The sequence below is a fragment of the Rattus norvegicus genome, chromosome 12 (genome assembly GCF_021556685.1).
Source record: "Rattus norvegicus strain SHRSP/BbbUtx chromosome 12, alternate assembly SHRSP_T2T, whole genome shotgun sequence".
NCBI classification, from domain to species: Eukaryota; Metazoa; Chordata; class Mammalia; order Rodentia; family Muridae; genus Rattus; species Rattus norvegicus.
This window is the reverse complement of record NC_141545.1, coordinates 52,807,303-52,823,944: the sequence shown is the minus strand read 5'-3', so window position 1 is coordinate 52,823,944 and position 16,642 is coordinate 52,807,303. Positions and strand designations below refer to the sequence as shown.

General features: G+C 45.1%; 2 protein-coding genes across 7 annotated transcripts in view; both read left to right on the top strand.

Moving 5' to 3' along the window:
- Positions 1-1,666, top strand: part of Chek2 (checkpoint kinase 2) — a 32,455-nt gene extending 30,789 nt beyond the window's left edge. For 4 of the 5 annotated variants that reach the window (XM_087577542.1, XM_087577544.1, XM_087577540.1 and 1 more), the window contains one exon: positions 1,042-1,666. In XM_087577542.1, coding sequence (XP_087433668.1) covers positions 1,042-1,128 — 87 coding nt within the window. In that variant the 3' untranslated portion in view covers positions 1,129-1,666. The remainder of the gene's footprint in view (positions 1-1,041) is intronic. The other variant, NM_053677.1, reaches the window with a different exon arrangement.
- A 5,263-nt stretch (positions 1,667-6,929) lies between these two features.
- Ttc28 (tetratricopeptide repeat domain 28) overlaps positions 6,930-16,642 on the top strand; it is a 442,550-nt gene continuing 432,837 nt past the window's right edge. For both annotated transcript variants that reach the window (XM_087579748.1, XM_087579747.1), the window contains exon 1: positions 6,930-7,114. In XM_087579748.1, the coding sequence (XP_087435874.1) occupies positions 7,031-7,114 (84 nt within the window). In that variant the 5' untranslated portion in view covers positions 6,930-7,030. The remainder of the gene's footprint in view (positions 7,115-16,642) is intronic.

Genomic DNA, 16,642 nt, shown 5'->3' with positions numbered 1-16,642 from the left:
TAAAAAAAAGGTTTAATGTCGGGCTTGGTGCCACATACATATAATGTCAGCTCTTAGAAGGCTGAGACAGGGCACTGAGTCTCAACACAGGCAGGAGGATTGGGAGTTGTAGGCCAGCTTGTTTGCATAGTATAGGGCAGTAGGTCATTTTTACCGGCTGGCTGTACTTGGGATTGAACCTGGGGCCTCAGGCTGCTCAGGCAAGCCCTCCAGGTCGAGCCAGTGTTTCTGTTTTGTTTTGGTATGTTCTTGCAACCCTGGAAGATTTAATAACGCAGGATGTGTTGAATGAGTTGGAACATTAGATAAGGCTTGCCGATCTCAAGATCCTCGGCATGGCGAGATGTAAGATCCTGTTAGAGGCACGAATTTAAATCTTTGGAAAATGTAAAACTTGGGCAAATAGTCTGTGATGGTTTCTGTTTTAAGCTTCCATTGTTAGCGTGTAAAAGTTTACTTGATTGTGGCGATTTCCTGATTGCAAGTATAGACGAGTCTGTTTACTCCTGTCCTGTTTTGGTCAGTGATCTTGCTCCTTTTTCCTCACTGTTCTTTCTTGATTTTATGAATAGGAAAACTATAAGTAGCTATAAGTTATTCTTTGGCCTACAGTGGCATTGTACCCTGAGGAACTCATCCCAGGTTGGAGGCATTTTAAATAAAAAGGCCATTTAATAATTCCAGCTGGTGTAGCACAATAGAGTGAGCTCCCTAGCAACCCTAACCCTGTGGGTGCTGGGAGCTGCTGCTGCCCTACATCATGCCTCACCCAGAATTTTGCTAGACAGGGGAAAGATCCGAATTGAACTTGCTTTTGTGTCACTGTAAGGCTTTTTCTTTTAAAGTGGCTGTACATCCATTAGTGGTTGGAAATCACCAGGGAGAGTAGATTAGCATCTTTATTCCAGAGGTGTGTTAGGAGGACTCAGTTGTCATGACAACGTAATTCCCATGAAATGCCCTCAGTTTACGGAACTATGAGGAGCTTAGATAGAAGCTGTGCTTTTCTCTTGAACACCTCTGCTTTTGCTTTATTTCCAGACTTCCGGTCAAAAGCGGCCCCTGGAACTGGAGGCGGAGGACGCGGAGAGCTCGAAGCGCCTGGCCGTGTGTAAGGCTGTGTTGTGAGCGTTGGACATGAAAGAAATGTGCTTCCTTCCACACTGCCATCGTCTTCTCCACACTGCCATCATCTTCTCCACCTTGAAGTCTTTTGTTTTTTTTTTTTCTTTTTTTTCGGAGCTGGGGACCAAACCCAGGGCCTTGCGCTTGCTAGGCAAGCGCTCTACCACTGAGCCAAATCCCCAACCCCAAGTCTTTTGTTTTTAAAGGCTATATGTTTTTTTTTTTAAATACAGTCTATATTTTAATGATGGGGACAACTGCTTTTCCATCACTGATGCACAATTAAAAATGGCCTCTGGGCTTATGTTTCATGACCTGCACTTCTTTCTTTCTTTCTTTTTTTTTAAGAAGAAATGTTGGCATTGTGTTGAGAGCTGGTTCAGTGATTAAGAACAGTCTTATAGAGAACTGGAGTTCAGTTCCCATCACCCCTGTAACTACATTTCTGGATCCGATACGTTCCCCTGGCCTCTCTGGTCACCTACACACGTGTGTGTATGCAGACACATATAGATATTAAAGAGAATATCCTCAAACAGTATCAGTAGTGGTAGTGGCTTTTCCTCTGGATCCTCAGAGTGCCAGTCCACCTTCTCAGGATGTCACTCTGGTTTTAGGGTCATCTGTCTGAATACAAATTCTAAAGGTCCCTTAGAAGGTCTAAGTCCCACCGGCCGTGGTGATCCATACCTTTTTTTTTTTTTTTTTTGGAGCTGGGGACCGAACCCAGGGCCTTGCCCTTGCTAGGCAAGCGCTCTACCACTGAGCTAAATCCCCAACCCCGGTGATCCATTCCTTTAATCTTAGCTCTCAGGAGGCAGGGGCAGGAGAATGTTTGAGTTGACTTTAAGGCCTGCCTGGTCTTTAAGAGCAAATTTCAGGGGGTACACACACACACACACACACACACACACACACAGAGTCTCTCTCTCTGTCTCTCTGTCTCTGTCTCTTCTCTCTTTTTCTTTCCCTTTTTCTCTCAAAACTCTCCCTCCCCTTTCCCCCCTCCCAAACACACACACACACACACACACACCACGGACTCAGTCCCTTAGAAAGAAAAGAACATGGTGATGTTGGGTGCTTTGTAGTGGCCGGTTGCCAAGCAACCCATGTGAAATTCATATCCTTTAGGTCCAATGAGTTCTCACACTCCTATAATCCATCCCAGACCTTAGGAAGCGGAAATAGTAAGACATGGAGTTTGAGGGCAGCCTGAGCTCTATAGTGAGACTTTCGCTTTAAAAATAGACGAGACAAAGAGATTATGCTCGTCTCTGAACTCTTGGGGCTACATTAAATCCAGATATTAATTCCCCCCAATTTTTAGGCAGGTGATAGAGGGCTTCCTTAAATTAGGTCCTCCAACCATCCTTGTGTTAGGCATGTAGAGAAGTAAGGTAGGAGTTAGAGACATCTCTCTATTGGTTGCTTTGGTTGCTTTGCTGCCGCTGAGAGCTATGTCTGAGTCTGTGATCATGTAGTAGCAGGGGCCTGTTGATTTCTTGGCTCCTATTACCACTATAGACCATGCAAACTTCCCTGGTCTGGGCTGCCTCATGAGACCTCATAGATGTCCAGTGGCTGTGCAGAGCTGGTCCTACCCCTCACTGGCTGCAGCAATCAGGAGTAGGCCTTCCACCTTGCGGGGGCAGCACAGAGCTGACCCTTGTGGTGGTGGGACATAGATGAGCTGACCCCTACTGCCAGGAGGGGGCGTGGGTGCAGGGGAGATGCCCTCCTCCATCCTTCAACACCTGAGACAGACAGGAGAGCTGGCCCTAGGTCAGGAGAGGAGGCAGCACTTTGGAGAGTGAGTGACCTTGCACCTGTTAACAGCCATCCCTGAGGGAATGAGAGTAGGAGAGCTGACCCTGCCCCTCACAGCCAGTGGCAGTATAGGGTGGGGTAGCCAGGAGCAGTGCTGGAGAGCTTTCCTGGTGGTGCAGATATGAGAGAATTGGCAGGCTAACCATCTCAGCTACCACCCAGAGCCAGGGCTCGGAGTTGGTTCACTCCAAAATCTAACTCACCTATGAACAATTGAAGCATGTGAAAGGGCTGGTCCTGCAGATCCAAAGCTACAGGATTTTCATGATCTAGGCCAACAACAGGATAACTGAGAGGAGTCCCATGAGAATCCAGAATTGATAGTGTAGCAGAACCAAGAGACCTCAAACCAGACCAGTGACTCAGTGCAATGATTGTTTGCAAGTAAAGATGTGTGGGACATACCATGACACACCACAGTGTCTATAACAAGATGCTTTCCATGGTGTGTGTGCGTGTGCGTGCGTGCGTGTGTGCGCATGTGATGTTTTTCTTTTGTAGGGAAGTTGCAAGGGAAGAGGGTGGATATGAAGGGATGGGGAGATGAGTGGAATCGGGGTACAGGTGCATGATGTGAAACAAACAAACAAAAAAGTTAAAAAAAAAAACAAAATAGGCAGTGGCTGCTCTTCCAAGAGGACCTGAGTTCAGTTCCCAACAAACATATGGTGGCTCAAAACTAACTTAGCCGCACTGTGGTGGCACATGCCTTTAATCCTAGCACTTGGGAGGCAGCTGCAGGTGGATCTGAGTTTGAGACCAGCCTTGTGTACAGAGCAAGATCCAGTACAGACAGGACTGAGAAACCCTGAATCTATAAACCAAAACCTAAACCAAAACGAACAAACTGTAACTCCATCTTAAGTTGAACTCATCTTAAGTTTGAGGTATTTTCAATAAAAAATGCATTTAATAATTCCAGTAATACACAACAGAGTGTATGGTGTATGAGCTCCCCTGGTAGCTCCATGGTTGGCTGGGAGTTCTAGAGCCTCAACACCCTCTGGCTTCTGTGGGTACTCTGCATGCAAGTGGTACATAGATATGTATATACAAAAACACCCATCCACATAAAATTAGGAGGAGGAGGAGGAAAGAAGGGGAAGAAGAAAGGAGTCAGTATAGGTCTTTCTGACTGTAAATGAATGTATTTTGTCTCTAGTTAATTAAGTCATACTAAGGGATGTTGACTCACACCAACAGAATCATAAGAGACAAAGAATCACATCTAAAAAATTTTTTTTTTCAAGATAGCATTTCTCTGTGTAGCCTTGGCTGTCCTTGAACTCACTCTGTGGATCAGGCTGGCCTGGAACTCAGAGATCCAAACTGCCTCTGGCTCCCAGGTGCTGGGATTAAAGGGGTAAGCTGCCACCTCCTAGTTTAAAATTTTTTGCTTGTTTGTTTGTTTTTGTTTTTTGTTTTTTTTGGAGCTGAGGACTGAACTGAGCTAAATCCCCAACCCCTTAAAAATTTTTTTTAAGATTTATCTTTATTTTTATGAGTATGCCTGCTTGTGTGTACAGGGAAGAAGGCACTGGGGCTTCTGGAACTGGAGTACAGATAATTGTGAGTTATCTGGGATCTGAACCCACATTCTCAGCAAAAGTAGCAGGCTCTTAAGCCAGGTGTCTTTAGGACTGTTTACGTCTCTAAGAACCCTGAACTGCCAAAAGTAACAAAGGCTTCTTACCTACCTAGGGCTGGCTGTTTTAACAGTCCTTTGATATGTAGAAACCGAAACATTGTTAGTGTCCTGCACCTTACCTCCTAAAAGGTGGAATTTGTTTTGGAAGTTCACAGGAATACCCGTAGTGCAATTCTAATAGCAACTTCTGTTTGTTTGCTTCTGACTCACTGTAACTTTGCTAATTGACGACAGCCCACATTGTAGCTTATTGGCCAAGCTATGTGTTGAGCACTATGCTTTAGAAACTCTTTACCAGGAGAGGACGTCCAAGGGCCAACAGCTGTTCTGTGAATGTCTCTTGGTAGTTTCTCTTGGGAGGCTGAAGTTCAGCTGGCCCAGTGCAGAGGGGCAAATGGGAATTCATTTGGCTTGAATATTTAATGCAATGAAGGTAAGGAAGACAAAGGAGAGGATGCCAAGACTGTGTGGCAGGGTTCTGTAGGAATGTGAAGCTAGGGGAAGGGAAGTCCCTGAGCTGGAGAAGTTTAGGGTAGGGGGGCGTTATGAGAAGAGCCAAGAAGAGCCCAGGTAATTGTTAAACCAAGAGAGCCTAGGGGCCAGGATGCACTTTGATATGCTAATAGGCAACAGGAAGAGCCCTTTGACCCCCCTTTATTTTGGACCGGACACTGGGAATCCGATTTCTTCTGTAGATGGGTACCTCTGTGGAAAGAACTGCATAAGAATCAGACCGAAGACTCAAGGCGTTGGTTCAGGTAGACAAGATCCAAGGCACAGCTATGGTTGAAGGTGAGAGACGCCATCCCAGGACTCTTATGTGATCAGGAATGTTCAGGACCCAGTTATATGATCAGGAATTTTTTTTTTTTTTGTTTTTTGTTTTTTTTTGTTTACTAGGTTATGTTTGTGTCACTTGTACCCGGTAAAGATGAGAGGAGCAAACAAGTATAGAAAGATTGCAAGAGTAAACTGGGCAGTGGTGCATGCTATGAGGTAGTTTGAGGCCAGTCTGGTCTACACATCAAGTTCCAGGTCATCCACATCTACAAAGTGGGGGAAAAGTTTCCAAGAGGTTCTTTAGCAGTAGGGGAAATGTTCTCTGTTCTTGTTTTTCTCCTAGCTTTTGTATTTTTAGAGAGGTTTGTGGCAGAGAGATTTGGGAAGAATGGTTGGGTGAACTCTGCCCTGATAATTATACAGAGTTTGAAAACTGACCCCCCCCCCCTTTGACTTTTGAAGGATAGAGCAGGAATTATACCTTCCAGCTGGGAGGGCCGTGCCAGGCATTGTGCACACATTATTGGTTATTACTTTTTAATGTGCTCTGGTGTTTTTTCGTATGTGTTTATGTGTGACGGTGTCTGGTTATCTTGGAACTGGGATTACAGACAGTTGTTGAGTTGCCATGTGGATCCTGGGAATTGAACTCTGGTCCTCTGGGAAAGCAGCTGGTATTCTTAGCTACTGAGCCATCTCTTAGGCCTCTAGGCATGCATTATTGGCCAATGTCAATCACCCCCAAGAAAAAGTCCAGGCCACGCCAGGTTTATTACATGCACAAGCTGAACACTGAAAAAATCAAGGCTCTTTTGACTTCCTGACAAGTTCATGTTTTTTGTTTGTTGTTTTGTTTTTTCGAGACAAGTTTCTCTGTGTGTATTCCTCTGTCTTCCAAGTGCCGGGGTTAAAAGAGTGTACCACCATCTCCCGACATAAACTCATACATAGCTTTTTACAAACTTATTTTAATTTTATGTGCATTGGTGTTTTGTTTGCATACATATCTGTTTGAGGGTGTCAGACTCCCTCGAACTGGAGTTGCAAATAGTTGTTTGCTATCATATGGGTGCTGGGAACTGAACCTTGGTTCTCTGGAAGAGCAACCAGTGCTCTTAACCGCTGAGCCATCTCTCCAGCTCCAAGTTCATAGTTTTTAGGGAGACAAGGCGATGCACCTTTTCCAGGGATCCCTCGGTTCTTAACTGCTTGAAACACAAGATCCGGCCTCCAGAGAGCCACCCACCGAAGACTCAAATCCTTGGATGCAGGAGTTGGGCTTCTGAAGATTCTATCCTAGCTAGACAAGGGAGAGCGCTGACGCGGGCCGTGGAGGCCAGCGTTCGCCGAGTCACCTACACTGGTGCGTCTTTACGCGCCCCGGCTCCGCGTGGTGCCCTCCGGGTGGTCCGCAGTGCGGCGGGCGGCCGCGCAGAGCCCGGAACAGCTAGCGACCCGCTCCGGGAGGGCTCAGGCCGGGAACGCACTTGCGCGGTGCGAGCTGGCTCGGCGCGCGCGTGCGTGCGCGTTGAGGGCGGGGGCGCTCGGCGGCGCGCGGCACGGCAGGAACATGGCGCGCGAGAGCGGTGCGCGCGCCTAGCTGGCGGGACCGTTAGCTCTAGGCAGACGCCGACGGGCCCCGCGGGGATGGAACAGCCGCCTCCTCTGGCGCCCGAGCCGGCCTCGGCGCGGAGCCGCAGGCGGCGGGAGCCCGAGTCTCCGCCGGCGCCGGTGAGTGTGAGCGGGGCGCGGGCCGGGAGACTTTCTTTGTGAAACTCTGTCGGTGCGAGCCGGGCCGGGCCTCGGCGGCCGACGATGTTCTGCAGGCGGAGGCCCCCGCCTCGTCAGGGTTCGAGCCCCGCAGCGAAGCATTAGGCAGACCCTGTGTATCATCAGCCTGCCTGCCTCAGTTTCCACGGCTGTGTGCCTGGAATGCAGTGGACACCTAAGGTCCCGCACCTCCCCTTCCTCGACCCCGCCCCCTCGGAGCGGGACGGGGCTGGGGCGCGGGGTGGGGGTACCCGAGCCCACCGGGGCTGTAGCACGCAGCTGCAGGGAGGCTCGGGGTCACCACCCCAAGTGTGGTTCCTAGGGAGTGGGCTTTTCGTTCCTAGAAGGCAGCAAGGTTGTTGGTATCTCACCACCTACAGGTCCTGGAGAGCTTTAGGTCCACCTGGGCTTCCAAGTGTTTGGGTGTGTCTCTCAGAGTGAGGGATGTTGAGCAAAATGGACTTTTCTTGGCTGGAGTAGTGCAGCCTTTCTCCCTCTACTCTGTGGTGTGTTTTCAAGCCACTAACTAGCTGGAGTATAAGTAATAATCTGGAGCCACACACTGCACCAAGAGACCCATGCAATAAGTGGTTTGCCAAGGCAGAGAAGGAAAATTTGAATTTTTAGCAAGCCTTCAAAGTTGTGACTGGGGGAAGTTTGGAGAGCTGTAAATCATCCCATAAGCAGACAACTTCCCCCTCCTGGTGTCTAGTGTAGTAGATGTTCGATATATGTTTGTAGGACTGAATGACCCTGGGATTCACTTGTGGTGTCTTTTGAGATAAAATATCTTTGTATGATTTTTCTCAGCACCCTGGTTAACTTTTGTCACTATTTATAATGTGACATTCCCAGTGCGTTTTAGTGAAAAAAACAAGGCATGTGTTGATTAGTATAAAGGATCAGCTCTGTATATCCTGGCGCGATTAAAATTAATTCTGAGGGTCAGGGAGGGAGATGTCTCAGTGTGTAAAGGTGTCTGCCGCCATGCTTGGGGACCTGAGTTGGATTCCTGGGACTCACACAGTAGGGTAGAATGGACTCTGGCAAGTTGTCCTTTGACCTTCCCCCAGGTGCACAACACAAAGACACACACACACACACACACACACACACACACACACACACACACAGAGTGAGAGAGAGAGAAGCGCTTGCACCTGCTAGAGAGCAATAACATAAAATTATATCTGAATTTTAAAAATGTACTTTTTCCTTATCTTCATTTGAGAACATTAGTCTTCCAGGATTTTGTTTTGTTAAAAAACTTTAAAAACATTTTTATTTAAATGAGTATTTGTTTACATAGATGTATATAGCAGAGGTGGAAAGGACTATGGCGCCCATCTGGAGTTACATCTGGTTATGAGCCACGAAGTGGGTGCTGAGAGCCGAACCCTGGCCCTCTGCAAGAGCAGCTAGTTCTGCGAACCACTGAGTCATCTCTTCCTCAATCTTGACGTTTCCATCTCGCAAATCTGGATTATTATTTATTCAGGGAAGTTGGCAGTTGCTCTTTTGTATTCTTCTTCCTCCTCTTCCTCCTCTTCTTCCTCTTCCTCCTTCCTCCTCTTCCTCCCCTTCCTCCTCTTCCTCCTCTTCTTCCTCTTCCTCCTCTTCATCCTCTTCCTCCCTTCCTCCTCTTCTTCCTCCTCCTCCTCCTCTTCCTCCCCTCTTCTTCTTCTTCCTCCTCCTCCTCTTTTTTTTCTTCACCAATACAACAATTGTTTGATAATGGATTTTCTCCCTTCATGTCTTTGAATTTCATTTAATTGATTTTGCTTCAATAGGGTCTTTCAGTAAATAGAGAATTCAAGCATAAGAAAGGACCCTTAGAGGTGAGATTGAGTCTGGAGGAAAAAAATGGATAAGTAAAGGGGTGCAATCTCTGGATGTGTTGTTTTATATATTTTCTTAAAAAAATTGTCTTTAGGGGTTGGGGAATGGCTCAGTGGGTAAAGTGTTTTCTATTTAGGCAGAGGGGCTTGAGCTCCATCCGTGGCTCCCACCAGAGGCTGGACAGGTGGCATAGACCTGTAACCCTAGAACTGGGAATTGGGAGGTGGTGGAGGTAGGTGGATCCCTGGTTCTCACTGGCCAGCTAGCCCATCCAAACCAGTGGCCTTTGGGTTCAGTGAGTAATCTCTTAAAAAATATGAGGAAGCCTGGCACGGTGGGATACACCTTTAATCTCAGCATTCGGGAGGTAGAGGCAGGCAGGTCTTCATGAGTTTAATTAAGGCTAACATGGTCTACATAGAGAGTTCCAGAATAGCCATGTCTCAGAAACAACCAACCAACTAACCAACCACCAACCAACTAACCAACCAACCACCAACTAACTATTCATCAACTAACCAACCAACTAACCAACCAACCAACCACCAACCAACCAACCACCAACCAACCACCAAGCAACTAACCAACCACCAAGCAACTAACCAACCACCAAGCAACCAACCACCAAGCAACTAACCAACCACCAACCAACTAACCAACCAACCACCAATAAGCACCACCACCAAAACCAAAACCAAACCAAAATGAAACCAAATCCTCAAACCGAAAACCAACCAACCATTAAAAAAAACCATAAAAAATAAGATAAAAAAGCTTTATTGCTTGTGAGTATGGTGGCACATACCTTTAATCCCTATACCTGGGATTCAGGGGTAGGAGGTTCTGTGCAGGTTTGAGGACAGCCTGGCCTACATATGGAGACTGGTCTTTAAAACAGTAACAACAAAACAAACAGAAAAGCTTTATTCCCGGGGCTGGGGATTTAGCTCAGTGGTAGAGCGCTTGCCTAGGAAGCGCAAGGCCCTGGGTTCGGTCCCAAGCTCCGAAAAAAAAGAACCCAAAAAAAAAAAAAAAAAGCTTTATTCCCAACCCGAACATCTACAGCACAAGTCCGGCACCCGGGGCTCAGGGAACATTGTGGAAGGGACATAAGGATTGTAAGAGCCCACGGAAAGAGGTGTTAGTTGTGAGGCTGTGTACCAATATGGCTGTGGAAACATGACCTGAAAACGTATGACACAGATGGTCATACGGAAGAGGAAAAGCTCAGAAGCCTCAATCCTAGACAGAAAACTAGAGGAAGGGCAAGGCATGCTGGGAGCCAGGGAAGGAGTCTTCATATAGCTGTGTGCATGTGTGTGAATTTGTATGTAGTCTTCATATATGTATATATTACATTTTACACGCACACATATATATTACATTACACTCATATTAACACACATATATTACACACATATATATTACATCACACACACACACACACACACACACACACACACACACACACACGCATGAATATGATAACCAGTGATGAAAAGAGGCCACAGATTGAAAGTCAGTAAGGACAGGGGTATGTGGGAGGATTGGAAGGAGGAAAGAGAAGGGAGAGAGGACATGTTGTAATTATTTTATAATCAAAAATATTTTTTAGGGCTGGAGAGATGGCTCAGTGGTTAAGAGCTCTGACTGCTCTTCCAGAGGTCCTGAGTTCAATTCCCAGCAACCACATGGTGGCTCACAACCATCTGTAATAGGATCTGATGCCCTTTTCTGGGGTGTCTGAAGAGAGTGTACTCAAATAATTAAATAAATAAATCTTGAAAGCAAAACAAATCACGGCTTTTTAAAAAAATATTTTTTAAAAGCTTATTGAAAAAATAAAACTTTGACAGCATCACCAAGTACATGAACTATTGAAGAGATAATGTTGAACACTCATACATATAAAAAATAAAATCTTTTTAAAAATCTTTAAAAAGATAAAAATTCCCAATTGAGCCAGCCATAGTGATTCATGCCTAAAGTCCCATCTTTTGGGAGACTGGAGCAGGAGGATTACTGTGAATTTGAGGCCAGCCAGGTCTGGCCGATTACAGAGTGAGGCTGTGTAAAACGAGAAGGGCCAAGCTGAAGGATGACTGTAGTTTCACAGCTCTTGCTGACCTGCAGAGGACATAGGTTTGGTTCCCAGTACTCACACCAGGTGCTTCACAACTGCCTGTAATTCACTTCCAGGGCGACTGATACTCTCTTTTGGTTTCCACTGTGTGTATGTTGTGTGCACAACACACAACACACACACACACACACACACAAAATATGAACGAACATAATTTTAAAAAAGAGAAAACAAAGTATAAAACTAACTCAGCCTTTGTCATTCACTGATTTTCCTCTCTAGAGAAAGGTCTCATTACCCCAGACTGTACTTGAGCTTGCTCTGTAGCTAAAGATGATGCCCTTGAACCTCTGGTTTTCCTGCCTCTGCTTCCCAACTGCTGGGGTTACAGGCATGGGCCACCATATAGAGCTGGGATCAAACCCATAGCTTCATTCAACTGAGTTACATCTTTGGCACCACAGGATACTTTGATGTAAATTTGAAAAATGACCTCTTTTGAACCATAGGAATAATTTTGTATCAGGCTTAAAAGATGCTTTAGCAGTTAAGACATGTGCTGTTCATCCAAAGGACTCACGTTCAGTTCCCAGCACCGTCATGGCGGCTTACAACCAATTGGTATCTGCAGCTCTAGAGAATCCAGTGCCCTCTTCTGGCCTCCTGGGCACGACACACATACAGGCAAGGTACCCATGTACACAAAATAAATCAAAAAAGGAATAGCTGGGTGAGGTGAAAGTGACTTCATCTGACTTACAAAATAATGGCTAGAGAACAATGTGTGTGTGTGCACGTGTGTATGTGTGGACTGTGTATCTGTGTGGATGTGTGTGTATATATGTGTATCTATGGACATGTGTGTATATGTCTGTGTGCATGTGTACATGTATGTGTGTGTATCTGTGGATAGGTGTATATAGGTGTGTGCATGTGTGCGTATTTGTATGTATGTATGTATGTGTGGACATATGTGTATATGTATATATGTGTATAGGTTGCTTGTGCCCGTGTATGTGGAGGTTGGTGTTTTGTGGCTTTATTGTTTATTTTTAATTATATTGAGACAGGTGTTGTTTTAATCAGTTCCATTGCTCTGAAGAGACCATGATCACTATAACTTGTATAAAAGATAGCATTTAATTGGAGCTTGCTTACAGTTTCACAGGTAAATTAGTCCAATAATTAATTAGTTCATTATTGTCACGATGGGAAGCATGGTAGCGCATAGGAAGACATAGTGTTAGAAAAGTAGCTACGATTTCTACTTCTGTATCCAAAGGCAACAGGAAGAGAGGGCCACTGGGCCTAGCTTGGGCTTTGAAACCTCAGAGCCCACCCTCAGGGACACAGTACCTCCATCAAGGCCACACCTCCTAATCCTTTCAAATGATGCCACTCCCTGAAGACCATGCATTCACATCTGTGAGCCACACATGGTCTCTCTGCATAGCTTTGGCTGTGATGGAACTCATTCTGTAGACCAGGCTGGACTCAGACTCACCAGCCTCTGCCTCCCGAGTGCTGAGATAAAGGCCTATACCACTGAGTCAGACTCTTTTCGTTTTTGAGGCATGGTCTCTCACTGAACCTGGAGCTTTAGTTTTGGCTAGGTCCTAGATCCACCTGTCTCCACTCTCCACAGGGCTGGCCATGCCTAGCTTTCATGTGGGTTTCGGGGACCCTAACTCTGTTCCTGAGCCATGTCTCCAGCCCCATTAAAGGCTATTTTTAAACTTCATTTGTGTCCTCAGCCAGACTCTCTTAGAAAGTAAACAGATTATTTAACTTAATGTATGAGTGATATATGGAGGCGTGACTCCTGGTAAGTCGAGGTGTTACTGGATGTACAAGTGTAGGCCTCAACACCAGTACTCAAGAGACAGAGGCAGGTGGGTCTCTAGTGCGTTTGACAACAACCTGGTCTATACAGCACATTTCCTACCAGTGTTATGTAATGAGACCCAGTGTTTAAAGAAAAAAAAGTAAGCATGAAGCTGGAGCATGGAGTCTCAGCAAGTGGTTAAGAGCACTGACTGCTCTTCCAGAGGTCCTGTACCCCAATTCCCAGTACCCCATGGTGGCTTGCAACCATCTGTGATGGGATCTGATGCCCTCTTCTAGTGAGTCTGAAGATAGCTACAGTGTAACCACATACATAAAATAAATAAATCTTTAAAAAAAGTAAGCTATGCTTTATTTTTAGAATGACTTTAAGACTTTCATATTTGTAAAAACCAGATGCCTGTATATGTTGAAATATCAGTACAAGTGAGAAATTTTCTTTTTAAAAACATTTAAGTATTTTTACTTAATTTATTTCTTTATTATTAAGTGGGTTCTGTTTTGTTCCTTCTGTGGGGATTCTGCCAACTTGTAACTATGTCTATCCAGGTTTTACATTACAAGCTGGAGAAATAAACTCTGGATGAGTTTAGGGACCACTGTCCCACTGTCACAACATTGTTGCAAGCAGTGAAGATTACCTGATTCTCTTCAGCACTTATCTAGACTGTAGGGCCACAGTGTTCTTTTTGGTCTTCTAAAAGTAATACCTAATAGACTTTGGTATGTCTGATTATTTCCTTCAACATTTACCCTAGTGACGAGACGTTGGTCCCTTAGGTAAGCTGTAAAGGGTATGCTGGTCTCAGGATCACCAAGTTAGTCCCTGGCGTGGACAAGTAACTGAATGTCTGTCTGGGAAAGATGAAAGACCAAGCTAGAGAGAGAGAAAGTAGTAGTATTGTTATTTCTTCCGAATGGGAGTAGTCTGAAGATAAACTGAGGCTGATGTGGATATTTTTTTTCTTTCTTTTTTTTTTCGGAGCTGGGGACCGAACCCAGGGCCTTGTGTTTGCTAGGCAAGCGCTGTACCACTGAGCTAAATCCCCAACCCCCTGATGTGGATATTTTATAGGGTCCCTTCATCCTTCCCTTCCTCCTATTGGCTTTGTTTAGATACCCACTACTCATGTCTTCCTGCCTTTCCCAAAATGTCTCCTGAAGCAAGAAGCTGGTATCTCAGGGAGCCCACTTTTACTTTGTTTATGTTCCTCTGAGTCTCCTTTAGAGGAGTGGGAGAATTGCTTACAGTAAAACTCTTCAGTATTTAGCAAGGCCCTTGCTCAAAGGGACCTGGCCTTCCTTTCTTTTAAGAGGTTCTGGGTCTATAAACTGGCTCAAGTCTGGAAATTGGTTGACATTCCTGTATTTCCTATTGCTATGATCCAATGTAGCCTTTCTTTCACTTCTAGTTTTGTGTTTTTCTGTTTATACAGATCAATATAAATGTATTAGTTTTCTTACCTATATTGTTACCAGAAACACTGTGATTGGTTAGTCAGTACCAAAGGTCCCTACATGTCAGGCCATTGTACTTATTGCCTGTGCTGCCCATTATGAATTGAACCACTATGGCATGGTTTTGCCCATACTGCTCGTCATGGAGCTGGGCTCACATGCCTTTGGCAATTCAGTGCTGCTTGCCTGGTCCCTGCTACCTGTGGTGGTTGTAATAGGTTTGGCTCTTACAGATTTGTGTGTTGGAATGCTTGGTTCAGAGGGATTGGCACTATTAGGAGGTGTGGACTTGCTGGATGGAGTAGGCGAGGCCTTGTTGGAGGAAGCGTGTCACTGTGGAGCAGACTTTAATGTCTCCTATATTTAAACTCTGCCCAGTGTAATCTAGTCTCCTCCTGGCTGCCTTCAAATAAAGATGTAGAACTCTCGCCCCTCTAGCACCATGTCTGTGTGCTCGCTGCTATTCTTCTTGCCATCATAATAATGGACTGAACCTCTGAAACTGTAAGCCAGCTCCAATTAAATGTTTGCCTTTATTATGAGAGTTACCTTGGTCATGGTGTCTCTCTACAGCAATGAAAACCCAAACTAAGACACTATCCTAGGGCACAGTTAGACCCATTACATTTAATCCATCCAGTGAGCAGCAGTGTCTCTGACCCAGAAGATCTGGCACAGATGACAGAGTTCTTCAGATGTGCTGTGTTCCTCAGTGTTTCACATCTTAGAGCATTGGTGAAGGGCTTGCTTCCTGGACACTCTCGCTGTGGAGGACTGGGCTTTACAGTGCATCTGCTTCAGCATTCCAATTCCCCTGAACATTGAAATCTCTTGGTCAACCCTAGGCCAAGGGATATCAGGCCTCTCTAGTTCTTTTTCAGTGGGCCATCTTTTGACAAATACTTCAGCTGACAAACCAAACAAACTTTTGGACAAACTTCTGGCACTTAAAAAAAACCCAAAAAACTGTACAAGCTCCATTTTAAACCTAGAGTCTTCACTCAGTGGGCCACATTGATCAACTCAGCCTTCTCCATCCACCATTATACCCTTAAAATTTAGCCCCAGACTTCTTGAATGAATGAATGAATGAATGAATATTATTAAGTTCTTTAGTGATGTACTTTAGGTCTTTTTTAAAATCATGCTTCCTATCCCACCTCCAGGAGCCTGCTTAGCATTAATTCAGGGTGGACACTGAGGGAAGGTCATTGTTGGTTATATAATATAGGACTTTCCTTTAGGCAAAGCTGGAGAAGATAGTGCTGCTGAGGCTGGAGGTGGGGGTGCATCCTCTGCTAATGGTGGAGAGACTACTTCCTCAGGTGAAATAAACTCTTCAGAGTCTGAGAGTTCAAACCCTCAGCCTGTTAAGTTCTCCCCAGACATTTCTATCTCTATTACAGATTCCCACCCTTGGTTCTCTGGCCCATTGCTGTTACATCTACCAAACAAAGTAGCGAACCAAAACTGGAGTGGATCCTTGGAGAGATTACAGAGATTAGGGCCATCATCAAGGACTTGGAGTAGTTCTTAGCACATTTTTCTTTAACTTTTTCATTTGGCCTGTGCAGAAGACAGCTGGATCATGACAGTTGACTCTTGAGAACGTGATCAGGCAGTGGACTCTAGATTGTAGCTGCTGTATTGGATGTGGTGTCCTTACTTGAGCAGGTTGATGTAGCCTTTTTGTCAATATCTATCGGTAAGGACCACAGAAGCAGTTTGCTTTCAGCTGGTGAGGCTAGCATTACACTTTTATTGTTGTACATCAAGAAATATTAGGGGTTGGGGATTTAGCTGGGGTTGGGGATTTAGCTCAGTGGTAGAGCGCTTGCCTAGCAAGCGCAAGGCCCTGGGTTCGGTCCCCAGCTCTGAAAAAAAAGAACCAAAAAAAAAAAAAAGAAATATTAATTTTCCAGCCCTGTGTTATGACTTATTTTGAAGAGATCTTGATCATCTGTCTCTTCACAAAATGTCATTGTGTCCCACTGAATTGATATATTATATTAATGGAATCAACTGAACAGGAAGGAGTGACATAGAAGAAACTTAAAGCAATAGAATTGATATTATAAAGGATTTGCTAATAGATTGGCTTTGGAGACATTGAATCACACAAAGTACAATTTAGCTAAGTGGGCACTGTCCTCCAAATAACCCAAAGATAGGTAGTATGTTTGTATTAATTAGGGTTTCCATTGCTGTAAAGAAACATCATAACCAAGGCAACTCTTAAAAAGTACAACATTGGGGCTGGAGAG